The 14,652-nt window shown below is 43.3% G+C and overlaps 1 protein-coding gene across 4 annotated transcripts; it reads left to right on the plus strand.

The window, feature by feature from the left end:
• The first annotated feature begins 1,347 nt into the window (after positions 1-1,347).
• On the plus strand, positions 1,348-12,361 carry LOC144104317 (TNF receptor-associated factor 4-like). Of its 4 annotated transcripts, none has more exons than XM_077637239.1 (8): positions 1,348-1,487; positions 5,215-5,453; positions 6,670-6,774; positions 7,147-7,302; positions 8,323-8,397; positions 10,930-11,007; positions 11,095-11,175; positions 12,104-12,361. In XM_077637239.1, exons 1-8 carry the CDS (start codon positions 1,475-1,477, stop codon positions 12,230-12,232), a joined length of 876 nt encoding a protein of 291 aa, XP_077493365.1. In that variant the 5' UTR covers positions 1,348-1,474; the 3' UTR covers positions 12,233-12,361. The 4 variants fall into 4 exon arrangements, with proteins under 4 accessions (XP_077493365.1, XP_077493366.1, XP_077493364.1 ...); XM_077637240.1 differs by having other exon boundaries at positions 1,371-1,491; XM_077637238.1 differs by lacking the exon at positions 1,348-1,487 and adding an exon at positions 1,498-1,625.
• Positions 12,362-14,652: the final 2,291 nt, after the last annotated feature.

The raw sequence follows: 14,652 nt of genomic DNA on the forward strand, positions 1-14,652 counted from the left end.
TTACTAGAATATGCTGTAATCATCTGGGACCCTTTCCCGGTAACAAACATTCAGAAATTAGAGCGAATACAGCATAAAGTAGTTAGACTTATTTTTAATTCATATGGCCGTGCATCTGTAAGTGAGCTCGTGAGGCGAAGTGAGTTACCCCCAGTTGTGGAGCGCAATCGTGTTTGTCGATTAAAGTTTTTCTTCCAGCTCGTAAAAGGTCATTATAAAGTTAATACTTCTAATTAATTTGCTTACTCCTCAGGTTATAACACGAGAGAAAGGCATGCACTAACAATAACCCCTTTGAACGCACGAAATACCTGCTTTAAATATTCTTTTTTTCCGAGGACAATTAATGAATGGAATAAACTTAATAGCGAGACTGTTAATCATAATTCTTTAGTGATGTTTGAAAAGTGCCTGCAAATGTTATGAATTTGAGTATTTATATGCTTGTATTTTTTGTTTTTCCCCATCCTGCTATGATCTGTACTAGATAGCAGCATTAATTAATTAATTAATTATTAATTAATTAATTAATTAAGTGTAATAGGGTAGAAGTGCGGGCTAAGGTCCAATCTGAGGAGACTTCGGCTGGTTAGAGTTTGTTGTTAGTTTGGTCAGATTCTCTGGCTTTGCCAACACCTTTTCCTTGCAAACATGGCATCGCCACCATGATGCCAGTGGTGGTAATGGTAGTCCAGCTGCCAGGAAGGCTGGAAAGGTTGCCTACAAGAAACTCTTCCTTCAGCTGATTTGCGTCCATAAATCTGAGCTCAGCGGTGGTGATAGCAGAGAGCGCGCTCGGCCTTCGTCGAAAGACGGAATCACGGCCGTTCTCCGGCTACTTTCAAATAAACCTGGCGAAGAACTTTCAAGATAAATTTAGAAAAGAGTCTACAGCAATCTCGAATCAAAATGCAGCAGCAGAATCAAAATGATGGCACCTGCCATCGGCTTCGAGCATAAACAAGCGTTAGAAAGCTTCGCTCTTATTAGCTATAAAACTTCATTAGAAGACTAGTATTAGCCCTCTGGATATTAGTGCATTTCTTGAATATATTGGAAACCTCGATGGTTTATATAAACACGTGGATGTACCGGGAAGTGACGTTGCCTATACACTGCATTTAATTTCCGCCCTGCCGGCTGCCCGTCCGTCAGACCAGTATGAAAGCCACTTTTTCTTATTTCGGGAAAGGGGAGTTTTACGAATTGATTATAGCAGTGCGAGACTCGAGGAGCAAACGCGCGGCCCCTCGAGTACAGGTATGTGACTAACAGGCCGCAATTTCCAATGACAACGAGAGATGGCGCGAGAGGCCCAGGTTCGACCCAACATGCAATCGTTGGATGTGCGTCAGGCGCACTCGTGTCGTTTGTGATACGGATACGCAGCCATCGAATACAGGAAGAGTTGTTGCCAGTAAGCGAACGGAAAAAAAGCCAAACGACAATTCAGCCTACCAAGCGCCTGTGAAGTATGAGCCGGAGAAGTACGTAAGCCTTCATTGTTTCCTTGACGTCGGTAAGCCTACAGCTATAGCTCACGGACGAACTACAGCGAATTTAAATGATCAATAATAGTACTTCTTGCTCTGTGACAGAATTAATGAGGAACAGACCGCTATCAGGTGTGTGTCATTGCTGCCGCTCTGCTTAGGGCAAGGCGCCTGTCCCTGTGCAGTTCACATATGTAGTTGGCTGCGCTTGGGAGCAAGTGTTATCACCAAAATCAGGATGTTCTCTTGAATTTTGCTCAATCTCCTTGGTACGCCACTGTTCAAACGGTGCAGACAGGTGTGATCGGGTCTGTACGTTGCGTGACAGTGTTTATATTTCTTATTACGCCGGAAAGCGTTGCCCAGGGATACTGTCCTTGTCATGGACGATTTAGGGTACAGTGTACCCGCAGGGGCCGTCTCTGACAATTTGTGCGCTCACTTCTTCACTTCAAGCGAATAAGATGCAAGATTCTATGTCTATTTCACGCTTAGTGCAGGCAGCTTTGTTCTGTGTGCGATTGTGTGTTTATGAGAGCTAACAAAAAAAAAACGAAAGTGTAATATGTTTCTTGGTACGTTACTTGCCTCAGGGGAATAAACGTGCGTTTAACTTTCCACAGTATATGGCGCTCCAGAATGGCAGGCTATTATTGTGACAAAGACGCACGACCTGCCCGAATTTATTTTCGGGAAAGAATAGACTGCTTTCTGGCCATCCAGAAAGCAGCTGCGGAGCCTCCCGAGTGGCTCTCGAGGCTAGAGCCGCTCTGTATGCTTCGTGAATTTTAGTATGACGAAGCCAGACTCATGATGGCGGACCACGACAGTGTCGTATGTACATAGCGTTTTGTGTGTTTTTTGTTGAGTGTTTTTTGTGTAAATGTTATGGGTCAAAGCCAGGCAATAAAGAAAAAAAAAACTTTCCAGCGATGTAATGTCTGTGGGGTATACGAAAGTGAAGGTGAAGGAAACAGCCTGAACGCGCTTACGTCTGCCGGCTGAGTTGAGATATAACAAATATATAACTAAGAAAAACAGGCTGACCCCAGGGGCTCCCTCGGTGCGCTGCGTCAGTGTCCAGGAATGTTCTAAACGAAGCTATTGTCCGTGTGATAGAAGAATTTCATCTCAACGGAAAAAGCGCGAACGTACCGGCCTCGGCCCGATGGCCTCCGACATGAAAAATTATAGCGCAGATTAGCAGCGTGATAATACCGGCGTCTGCTCCTCCGCTGCATTTGTCTGTAGTAATGTCCGAAAGGAAGTTTGATGAATATACAGGAGCGAATGCTATTATGAAAATTCCCCACTGATTTAAGTAATGTGCAGGACCTTCGTGCTTCTGAACAAACCTACGATGTTTTTTCGCCCGTGCGACGATATTCAGCAGCGTCCGGCCTGGTTGTCAGTTCGCGGGGGGCGGATAATCGTGTTGCGTTTACGTCTGGATACACAAAATTATGAGTACATTTCTGGTTACCTGTAGGAGAAGAATGTGACTGAAGTTGTTATTGTTAGTAGTTTGAATAATTGCGACAGAAGCATATTTGCTTCTGTTTATTTATTGGTCCCATGATCTATCCTGATGTTAAAGACGAAGTGAGAGGTTTGATTGCAAATTGGTCTGTGGGTGCTATCTTGCTTTATTCTTGTTTTTATTTCTTTTTTTTTGGGGGGGGGGGGGAGGGGAGTGGGCGGAGGCGGCTGCTTGCGTTCTGGAATTTGTTCCGAATAGAAATTTTTGCAAAACACGACATCCGCAGAGTCAGTAAAAAAAATGAGTTCCCCCTTAATATCATATTAATAGCTTTCTATGAAGCAGGGCTGATATTTTATATGTTGATCATGAGAAACGCTTTTAGAATTCAGTTCATAGCCCACCCTTTGATGTAGGCGGCCTTATTGATAAGTGGTTTTTCTTGTCAGTCATTAATGAATGCGGCAGGTGGTTGTATTCTGTCAGTTCTGTTCCCTGTCGCTGCTCTATTTTGTGTGATAGCGAAGACAATTTTAATTTTCTTAATGTCGCAATTTTCTTAATTTTTTATTTTGCATTAGGGGGTTTTGTTAGCTTCCGTCCCATATTGGTGATGATTTAGCCGTCATTTTCAACACATGTTTTTAACTGCACGGAGCAATACGCAGTCCGTGAATGGTGCAGATGCATGCACAAGCAAGGCAAAAGATTTGTACAGCATGCTGCTGTGAGGAGTAGCTTCATATCACTAAAGAGAGTCATTGCAAAAGCTACACTTGCTCCTAATTAGGGTCTTTGCGTTCCCTCGCGTGAAAAAAGTAACTTGATTATTTGATTGGGAGACAGACATGCATACTTTTGCTAGTGCATGTGTTGTGTATTTTGAGAACTACAGTTTTAGAAATGAAGACAGGGTCATAAGACTGATTAACGAAGCGACCTAACTTCAAGAGCTATTTGGAATAGAGCTCTTTAATTCTCGATTTCAAACCTAAATATTCCAAGAACACTCTTGCCTAAAAAACGTGAACCGGAAACAATTGAAGATATTCGGTTGCACGTGGCTGGTGTATAATTTTCAATTGAGGTATAAAGTTCTACAGTCCCAGGTTTTATTGAGACTGTTAGCAATGAAACCTTTGAAAGAATTTGATCGCCTATATTTTTGTTTCTGCTAAACGCTGCTTTGTATACCATGGTTGACTCCACTTAAAGCCTGACGCCTGCGATATGTGTTACGATCAGTACTCTGTATATTGCGTTAATGCAATATACATTGCTTCAATTCAATATACATAAACGTGTGGAAGGTACGACCGTACTTCTTGTGTTCAGAAAGGTGCTCCCGTCCATATGCTACGTTTTCGTTTTAATATGTCTGACCAACTGGCCCCTCAGTATACTCTGTTAAACATTCTGCCCAAAGAAAAATCATGGTTAGCTGAATTTTCAGCTCTTTGAGCACTTTGCACTAACCTGAGTGTGGCGGCGGGCCTCTGCAGACGAATAAACACACACCCGGGCGTCTAGAGAAGCCCGGGGACTAAGTTTTGAAAACAGGCTTCTTGGAGCATAAAAACCTCTGTTGAGGCACAGTTACAGTAGTGTCGGCAGACATTCGAAAACAAGTGGGTCAGGTTAGCGTGTGAGCTGATAAACAAGTTAAAAAATATTTTTTTTTACTATTGCCGCTAGGCGCCTGCCTGTTCGGCTATCAGTAAAAGTCAAATCAGTTTTGAGAATTTTAAAAATTTTATCACCTTCGGTACTGTGTCTCAACACACATTGCCTATATCGCGCGCTGTTAGAAAATTGCGTGTTTGTGAAGTAGGATGCCTCAATGCCTTCGCCGCCGTTCAGGGTGGAGACAACTTAAGCGACGCCGCCATATTTAATCACAACTGGCCTCTCCCATGCACCGCGAAATGCTCGACTGGTAGTCCAGTGTAGCTCTCACTGCAAAAGGCCGTTCAAGTTAAAGCACTGTGAAGCGCGCCGAGAGCATGAACGGCGCCGTTACAGACGCTAGCGCCGCTGATCCCGTGTGATTCAATATGGCGGCGCCGCTGAAGTTGTCTCCACCCCGGCGGCGCTGGCATTGAGGCACCCTATTTGTGAGGTGCACCGGAGCGCCCCCACGTGGATGTCGCTCGGTGGTGCACGTGCCTTGTGACTTTCTCCTTCTCGGCCGCGCGGGAGGGCCCTTCACAACGCTGAATAGTATGTCTCGTCGCTTGACAGGTGCCATGATGGTCCAGCGTCTGCGAGTAAAAGATGGCGCTCGCACTTTCGGAGAGGACCTGGTACCCTTCGTGACACAAGTGCCCGAGACCTACCTGTGCTCCCAGTGCACAAGCATCGCGGAAGACATGAGAAGCGACTCCCACGGGCACGCGTTCTGCGATGCGTGCTTAAGAGAGCTGGACAAAGGAGGCCATTTTCGATGCAGGAGAGACGGAGCCACCGAGTCGATCAGCAAGGTTCGCATGATACGTAGCCTAAACCCTGTTCTAGGTAGCAGGATGGGGTCAGGAAAAACAGGATTATTTTTATATTACTTCCTTATTATTTACAATGACAGCAGGCGCATTACCACGGTCCTTAACAGCATGGTTAGCCTTAGGCCGGTGGAAGTTATTAATGCGTAAGCAATGTATCACTATGAAGGGGCTTTCGGCGTGAACTAGATAATCTCGGTCTTATAACGGATTAACTAGTTAGTATATCGAAGAAAGAGTGGTATCGTCCGATAGAACATCAAAAGAAGATGCGCAAGTGACAAAATGGTTAAGCTGGGTCGATTAGATAATTAATTAGAGCCAATTAAGTAAAAAACGCTTGAGTGGACACCCGAACGGCGTGGGTGGGGGAACTTGTCTGGACTGTAAACGTGGAATAGGGCATCAAAATTTAATGCAGTAACAAAATAATTCGATGTAGGTTAATTAGGCAATTAATTAAATCCAATTTGGAACAGAGCATCGTGGAATAGAGCATCAAAAAAACTTAAAGCAGTAACGAAATGGCGATGTAGGTTAATTAGGTAATTAATTGAAGCCAATTAATTGGGTAAAAAACGCTTTTGTGGACACCCGGACGGAGTAGACGGGAACTTGTCAGCGCTGTAAACGTAGAAGAGAGCATCAAATACGCTTTAAAAAACTTAAACCAGTAACAAATATAGTCGACGTGTGTTAATTAGGTAATTAATTAGAGCCACTCAGGTCGAAAAACGCGCTTACGCTTTTCCCCAATGCGGGTGCCGCAGTGATCTCTAAAGTTTTTTTTTAAAATAAACTGCAACTCAAAGGCGTGGTATTTACACTTATTACCATCAAAGAGTACAGAACACGATTTTAGGTTGGCCTAAATCGGTGTTTATTGCGTTTTTATCGCAGAGGGATTAACTTTTCTGGAAATTAAACTTTTCTGTTCAGGAAAAAGCAAAAGAAGGACATACAACTGTCACCGGCGGGTTTCCGATGGCGTCAGTGCATTTTTAAAGCACATTTCTGAAGCTACATAGCTTCGTCATCCACCGTCGGTCAGTCAGCACTAAGGTGTTTTGTTTACCGGTTTTGCGATTTTGAATCACGTTTCAAAGAAAATAGCGCTTCATCGTGAGCTACAAGTTTCTGAAGAGTAAATGGAGGCATTTTAAAGTCACTACAAAAACACAAATATTTTGTTTTATAGATGACCACTTGCAGCGGGAACTATGAAGAGGTATTGGAATTTGAAGTACAATGCCCCAAGGAAAAATCCGGGTGCAGCTTTAGTGGGAAACTACGACAACTGCAAGTAAGTTGCCTTGGAACGCCACCCTTGTGTCACTATAATGCTAGAAGGCGAATCTCTTTTTTAAACTAAACAGGATATCCCTCCTCAGGCATGATGTTGTGAAAGCGCTCAAATAAAATGGACAGCGACACATTTCTGCTAACAAAGAATGGTAATTTTTTTATTTCGATGTACGAAAGCAACTTAAAACGCATGCCAGTGTGACATATCTAAAAGAGTAGTGCCATCAGTAGCCTTTTTCATATGAGCCAAAATATAGCGTGAAATAATGTACTTGAGAAGCTTATCACGGCTCTTCTTTGTTTTTCCTTTTCACATTATTTATCATCTGTCCAATGTAAAAAAAAATAACCACATGACCGTTTTTTGTAGGACCATCTGCCTTCCTGCAAACCAAGAATTGCAAAAGTATGTCCACGCTGCTTTAGCAAGATTGAGAATTTGCCGGCACATATAAAGGACTCTTGTCCGAAAAGACTCATCAGTTGCGAGTATTGCCACGAAGAAAAAGAAGCCTGGACAATAGATGTGAGTGATTATTTGACGCATTATCCCTTACAAAAATGGTTTATAGACTTCTTATAGACTCTATTGCCTTCCTATAGATATTTATTTTTGTCTATTCATAGTCTATAGACTTTCTATAGACAAAAGTCGACTAAAAGTGTATGGCCATATATCTAAGTATTGTCTATAAACTTTCTATATTATTTGTATTGCCTATAGATATTCTCAACGGTTTGTCTATAGAGAGTCTATAGAATGTATAAGCAAAAGTCTATGGACAGTCTATAGATTGTCTAAAGAAATTTTTCCAAGCGTAACGTGGGCTGTGATGAAGCCATTACACCTGACTTGCCGTGAAAAAGTTTCGCTTGGTTCTCCTTTGGTTTCATTCTTTATCTTGGTTTGATTATAGGCATCTATAGATCAGGTGACGTCAGTTTTATTTTTTTGAAAGCATGTCTCAGCGTAGTGTATGTGAAATTTTTCAGCTTACTCGAGATAGTTAACATTTAGACCAAAATGGGATGCATGGTGAGCCAAGATTTGAATGGTATTGAATAAAGCGAGGAAATATCACCTTCGTGCCCGCTAGGCAGCCGCATGTAGCAGTTCCTTCGGATCACTTGAAAGTGCACTGAATGGAAGCCAAGGGGCTCTTGTGGTCTTAAATACCGATTGAGAGAAAGTCGTTTTTCGGAAGCACAGTTATCGATGTGGACGGTGTAAGCTTAAAAACAAAAAAAAAGTCTTCCTACGCCCTTGAGCTCTGCTAGATGGCTGATATCTTTGGTCGGTATTTTGAGAAATGAATTCTGAAATTTTGTATTGGTTGTTCCAGTCGGCATATTTGTCTTTTTGTTCCGTGCTGTGCTTTGTTGACAACATTTTCTGGAGCCGTGTGAACAGAACCTCATGAGTCCTTAGGCACAGATAAACGAGAAAGATTGCGTTAAAACAAGCGTAATGACGCGAACAGTAATTTTGCCTCTATATAGATAAACGCAGGCTATTTCTCCAAAAAACTGATCCTTACTGTTATAGCACCACCTCGAAGAATGCGACAGCAGGCCAGCAACTTGTGACTTCTGCAAGGAGACAGTCCAGTCTTACCTAAAGGTGAGCTAGTACGAAAAAATATAGTGCTTATTAACTACAATGTGGTCTCGTCAGCTATTATTTTTTGCCTTCTCGTTCAGCGCAGTTTGTCTTTTCAGATTGAATGTCCACCCTGAGTGAAAAATCTATGGATGGCAGAAATGTTGATAAAATCTTATTACATAAATATCGTATTACATATCCAGGAATAAAAATGTGTAGCCTAATTGCAATTTTCCGAACTACGCAGCGCACCTTAAAATCACAAGAAATACGCCATGAATTCAACGAAATTAAATTTGATATCGAGGCCCTCTTTCATCAATTTTTCACGTCTCGTGAACGTTCAGTTTCTTGGGACCAAAGGATAAATAACAAAAAGAATTTTTCTTTAAGGAAAAAAGATTGTGTTTTTCGCTGATCATTGACAAACATTCTGACAAATATTTTAAACCTAACGTGAATTCGTTTTATCAGGAAAAAAATTAATTGAACGGAGACCAAGCGTCATGTCCGGCACACATTGTCAGGATACTGATGCTATCATAGTGGCGCCAGCAAACAATGCCTACCGCGCCATCTTGTGTTAGTGTTTGAAAGAGTTACCGGTGAGGTAGCGCGAGTCAGAGCGGAGACGGTCTAGATACTAGCGTGCCTACCTTTTCAAACATAATGAACGGAAGCAAAAACAAAGGAATGTTTTAGCTTGTCCCCTTGTCGAGAGTAGGGGTAAGGAAAAAGGGGTAATGCATTCTATGACGTCTCCTAAAGGTTGGCAGCCGCACTGAGGTGTTGATCAGCTTCTTTGCCCACTGGACATGCTGTGACTTTTTCACGTTAAAGTTGTTCGACCTGAGCAGCGCGAATGGTCTACGCGGTTGCTTTCACGACATGAGAAGCGACTGCTCTCAGCTGCTTCCCTTAATCTTAAGGGCTCTCTTGGCATACCTCGCAGCTGATGATGTTTTATATTGCGCCGCTTTCATACACTTATTGTTGTGAAGGGAAGCGTTCAAAACGTACCTTGCTACTCGCGCTTCTCGCAACGCAATAGAGCTCACTCATTCCTGTTCGGCCTTAACAACGTGTTAAGCGGCCACGTTTTCATCTTCTCGTGCGGCTACATGAAGCTTGTGGTGGCGGCATAGGGAATCTTTTCAATCTTGACCCAGGCGACCGCAATGCCACTACGTCGGCACATTTGCCACGTTTGCATGGGGTATGCGCATACCATCGCTTGAAATGCAAGGTTCTGACACCAGACGATGCTGCTTGCATTGACTAGAAGACAAACCAGTATGCATGCAGCAAACCAGAAGTTCAAAATGAATTGCTTTAAACACCATGCCAAAAAATCGGGAGGTGAAGACTATGTTCCTTCAACGCAAATAGGTAGACTCTTGGCCTTGATAAAGAAAGGAAAGAATAATCAGAAAGGAATATTTTGCTGATAATTAAAGAGAAAGGGCCGTCCTCTTTGAAGCCAGATCACGTTGTCTTAAAACGTTTTCATAGAATATACAGTTGTGGCAGATGTGAAGTAAAAAGCATACTCTGACAAAATGTGGCAGTATCAATCCACATGTCGACGCTGGCAAAGTCGCTCTCGTCGAGGCCCTGGGGTGTAGGCGCAACGAACGGAACGTGAATTATATGCGGCAGTCATTATTAAAGGGACACTGAGGAGAACTCTATCAATTTTTTTTGTTAGCAAAATCTGATAGTTCGGCTTTTCATGGCCTTGTTGCCGCTTGTCCGGGAGCGAAAGATGCATTTATTTCAAAGAAATTTGGATTCGAAGATAAAGTTTTTCCCGCCGCTCTGATTCAAACTCAGGGAACTCTTTATCACGTCACGGCAACTTTTATGACGTCACAAAACGGAGTGACGTGAAACATGACGTAAACGCAGAATCCGTGATTTCTGATGGCTAGCGGTGCGGTGCGCAACCTTCCTTTGCCAGCCTCAGAGATTCTTGGTTGCCATGAAGTAATGAAAATTCCTCCAAGGTGGCGCCTCTTGTCCTAGGAAGTCATCACGCTTGTACTTGCGAGATTGGCCTGTGGCGGCGATACCTGTATTTTGGTTCTTGCTATTTTCTACATTACAAGAGCTTTGTATTCAGTAAGGGTGGCGTTTTTGTTATCAGGAGCTGCTATTCTATCGATACAAGCCAACTTAAATTTCTCCTCGGTGTCCCTTTAAAAAGGTCTGGAGCGTTCATGGATTAAGGGTAAGAGAGCAGTCTAAAGGTGAAACTTCACGATTCAATATGGCTCTGATGAAGAATTCAATGGAAGTTTTTGTTTAAGTATTTACAGGTCGTTCATTTAAGTTTAGCAGATTGAGTAAGTATAAACAATACATACTAAGTACCGTCGCACCCAACACCAGCCTGTTACTAAGGCTACCTTCCGGACACCCATCCCGACATTGACATGAGCTACCATATCTCTGTGAGCGATTTCGATGTGAGTAAAAGCTCGCTTTTGGCAGCTTTAAAAAGCAAAAGAGGTGTGAAATGATCATCTATAAAAAGTACGTTCATTTCAGCTCTGGAATGATCATATCCCTGTGTGTCCGGCAAAGCCAAGGCCTTGCTGCTACAAGGAATTCGGCTGCACATTCATGGTAACAAATAATCGTCTTCATACAATAAACAACCATAGCAGTGCCTCAAAAAGTTTTCAGAGATTTTAGTTCTTTCTCATTTGATAGGGCACAGAATTAGTTTTGGAGGAGCACATAGAAGGCAACAGTCACACGGAGCTCCTGCTGAAAACGATACTCGGACTAAAGGTAAGGAGGACAGGAACATACAACCCCTGTGATTTGTAAATGCTTTTTCTTCAGATGGATAAAGTAACGGAGGTTCAGTAGTTATAATGCTCGGCTGTTGACCTGAACAACTCAAGTTCGATCCCGGCCGCGGCAGTCGCACATCAATGGAGGCGAAATGCTTGCGGCCCGTGTACTGAATGATGTCAATGCAAGTTAAAGAATCCCAGGCGATAGAAACTATCCGATGCCTCCACTATGTAATCCTTGACAGTCTCAGTCACTATAGGCCGCCGTGGTCGCTCAGTGGTCATGGCGCCCTGCTGCTGACCAGAAATACGCTGGTTCGATCCTGGCCGTGGCGGTGGAATTTCGATGAAGGCAAAATTCTAGAGGCCCGTGTACTGTGCGATGTCAGTGCACGTTAAAGAACCGCAGGCGGTCGAAATTTCCGGAGCCCTTCACTAAAGCGTTCCTCATAGCCTGAGTCGCTTTGGGACGTTAAAACGCCGTAAACCGTAAATCATAAATCAGGCACTAAAAGACGTTCAACCCATAAACCAAAGTTCTATAATTCAACTTAGAGCAGTCATTTTGACCCTCGACCAAAGCTGAATAATACACGGATGTGTACGGTCATCTTTCGGAAGGATTTTGTTTACAATGATGTCCTATTCATGTCTCAACACTGCCACCATGGATGTTTTCTTTGTTGTAAGCTTAAGACTACGTACATATTGGCGGTACTGCCAGGCGATGCCTTAAAGGTCAGGAAATTGGTTATGTATGATTATGTCTTAAACTGTCAGTGTGAACTGCATAAAAAAAATGCTACGTCGTTTGTAGAGGCTGTTTGCCTTTTCGATTGTTTTAGATGAGAACTTGAAAGCACCGATTGTTGTTCAGACTTATGTTGTGCTCATGGCTATCCGCTCTTGGGCTTTCGCAGGAACATCAAGGAGCAGCTCTAAGGACGCAGCAAGACTTGGATACAAGGATTGCGCACCTGGAAAAGCAGAATGGCATCCTTGTTGAGACAGTTGGCAATCTACTCGATGAAATAGCCAGACTGAAGTAAAACATCCAGATTTTCTTAGTTATGTACTCGGTATGATTTGATTATTTAGAGAAGTGGGGCTGCTTTATCTTTGTTGTGCTCAATAAATGAGTATTTTGTACTGAATAAATAAGGGGCGAAATTTCACAAGTGACTATATGTTCATAGGCTAAAAGCATAGAAAAGCTTCACATTTCATAGCCTCAGGTTTCCTGGACACCATCAAGTGGCCCCATCTGTCGGCAGCTGGTAGCCAAAAGCGCACTTCTGAAATAATATTTTCATTCTTTATAGGGAGTAAAGCAAAAAGCGCCGCGAGGTGGCGCGCGAAGATGTTCTTCATTTCCTACAAATGCTACGCGTGGCGGAATCATCCGGCCGTATGAAATATATTGGATCTACGAAACATTCAGCAGCATTGCCACGGTACTGTTGATATTCAGCGCCATGCAGCAAGCGGTGGTGGCCGCGCAAACTAGAAGAGTTAGTCTAGGTTTTTTTTTTATGTGGGGGGGGGGGGGCATGAGGAGTAGAGTATAACATAGTGCTGGTAAGATGCTGGGTCACAAATTGCAGGTGGCTGAATGGTTTAGAGATGTGTAGCGCAACTCGAAGCATATAGGTAAAGTGATGTCATTTCGGAGTCTGAACGTTCTAAAGCACTAAATAATGATCTCTCGGATGATTTGGTGAATTATTCACCAAGGGTAACATTAAGTTCGAGTGGAGTTTACTGCAGCATTTCCATAAGAAAAACTGAAAGCTTTAAAAACTTGGAACCTGTTAATGTTCAGTTTGATGTTCAAGTCGTCACACGTAGTGACTGCACTGCCAACTAGGCTCGGGTAAATAGGCCTGCACTCGCTCACTAGTCGGCACGTTGCATGCCAGCGAGGAAAGCTGGTGTAGAGGTAGAGCCTGTGCATAAGCCTTGATGAGAAAATACTTAGTGCCCACAGGGCTACGTTTGGAACAGCGGTGAGCTCTCAATTAGCAGTGTCAATGGTTTTTATGACGCTTAGGCAATCCAAGATCACTAGTACAATAGTGACTCGCTATGAGGAGCACTCGTTGCCTTATCAGTATGCAGAACCGGCACCGGATCACATTTGCCGCAATACTGCAAGGACTGCGGCAAAGAAGAGCAAAAAATTTGTGAAGCGAAGCTCCAAGAAACTCAGACATTATGTAGGAGTAAAGATAAGACTGCTCGTGAACTGCTTGAAGCCCACCGGAATAAAAAAAAAGCGGGAGTTCCTGTGTCAGCACCCCATCGCTGGTCATTCATAAGAATGAAAGTATATTTTTAGATAAATTTAGAAAGATTTGAATCACTTTTGTCCCCCCCCTCCCTCTGTAGTATTCTTCCCATCGCACTAGTCATTTACCTGTTGTTTGTTATATTGTTTTTGTACCCTTTCCTCCACGCCTTCTTGGCTACAAATAAGCCATTATTGACTTCAATAAACAGTTGAAAGTAGCGCCTCTCTTGTGTCTTCCTTTCCTGTGTGCTGTGGTTTTGTGCGCTTCGTCTACTCAAACCAGTATACATGGTTTTGGCACTAGACCGGGGTTTGTGCGCTTTGCTACAGTTGCGTGCCTTAGCGAGTCGCTTAGCTCGGTCTGAGGTGCCAAATCATGGAGAATATCTTTCATAGCGACAGTGTGACATATGCCATTGGAACAGTAGGAGCTAGTAGAGAATGAACATAACCTTTTAGGGCCAAGCTTCAGTGTGAGATGCATTCATAAGTTTCTCCAAGATATGATATATAGATGACGCGCAGCTCTGCCGGCCGCTGAGGGAAATATTTGCCTGTTTAGCAGTGTAAGTTAGGACCATGAACCTCTGCTCGCGTAAGGCGCCATGACAGGTGTGTGCTTGGGCCGGCCCGTCACGATGTAAATTACTTCACGATTAAGCTTCTCGACATTATTAGAGTGTATCCATGTCGGGACGTGAGAATTGTAGCCATTCATTGTGTGGCAAGTGCCAAATGCTTTGATTAGGTGGCACGCATCCTTCTACCGTGAATATTAAAGAAGGTATCAGGGAAGACTTTAGTTGTGGCCCTAAATGCTAACCCTTGTTGCGCCCTTTACGGCTTTGGGAGTTTACCGCGAGAATACGTACAACTGAGTAGCATCGAATGAGTTGGCGAGAGCTTAATATTCTTTTACACTTCGTGCAGCTGTCGTCTTTTATAAATGTTTTTGGGAGGGATGGTTCAGTCCTCTCCAGGCAGGCAGGCATGCTGAAGGAATTTTGTATAGCAACGAGGCCTACCTGAAAAATACGTTCCTGTTCACCCTCTACCCGAAGTTGCCCAGGTCGTGATGCTATCAGCGTACAAAGCATAATGAAATGGTGGTAAGAAAGCAAGGAGCGAAGAAAATAATGCAAATACAAGAGTGAACACTGCATGTAAACAACACGAATC

This window comes from Amblyomma americanum, chromosome 9 (genome assembly GCF_052857255.1).
Source record: "Amblyomma americanum isolate KBUSLIRL-KWMA chromosome 9, ASM5285725v1, whole genome shotgun sequence".
In the NCBI taxonomy this organism is placed as follows: Eukaryota; Metazoa; Arthropoda; class Arachnida; order Ixodida; family Ixodidae; genus Amblyomma; species Amblyomma americanum.

Excerpts from the sequence above, each read along its gene's own strand:
- LOC144104317 (XM_077637238.1), top strand. The coding sequence starts at position 1,565 with ATGATCAATAATAGTACTTCTTGCTCTGTGACAGAATTAATGAGGAAC. Across the intron at positions 1,626-5,214 it reads GAGGAACAGACCGCTATCAG|GTGCCATGATGGTCCAGCGT; the intron begins GTGTGTGTCATT and ends GTCGCTTGACAG. Across the intron at positions 11,176-12,103 it reads AAACGATACTCGGACTAAAG|GAACATCAAGGAGCAGCTCT; the intron begins GTAAGGAGGACA and ends GGGCTTTCGCAG.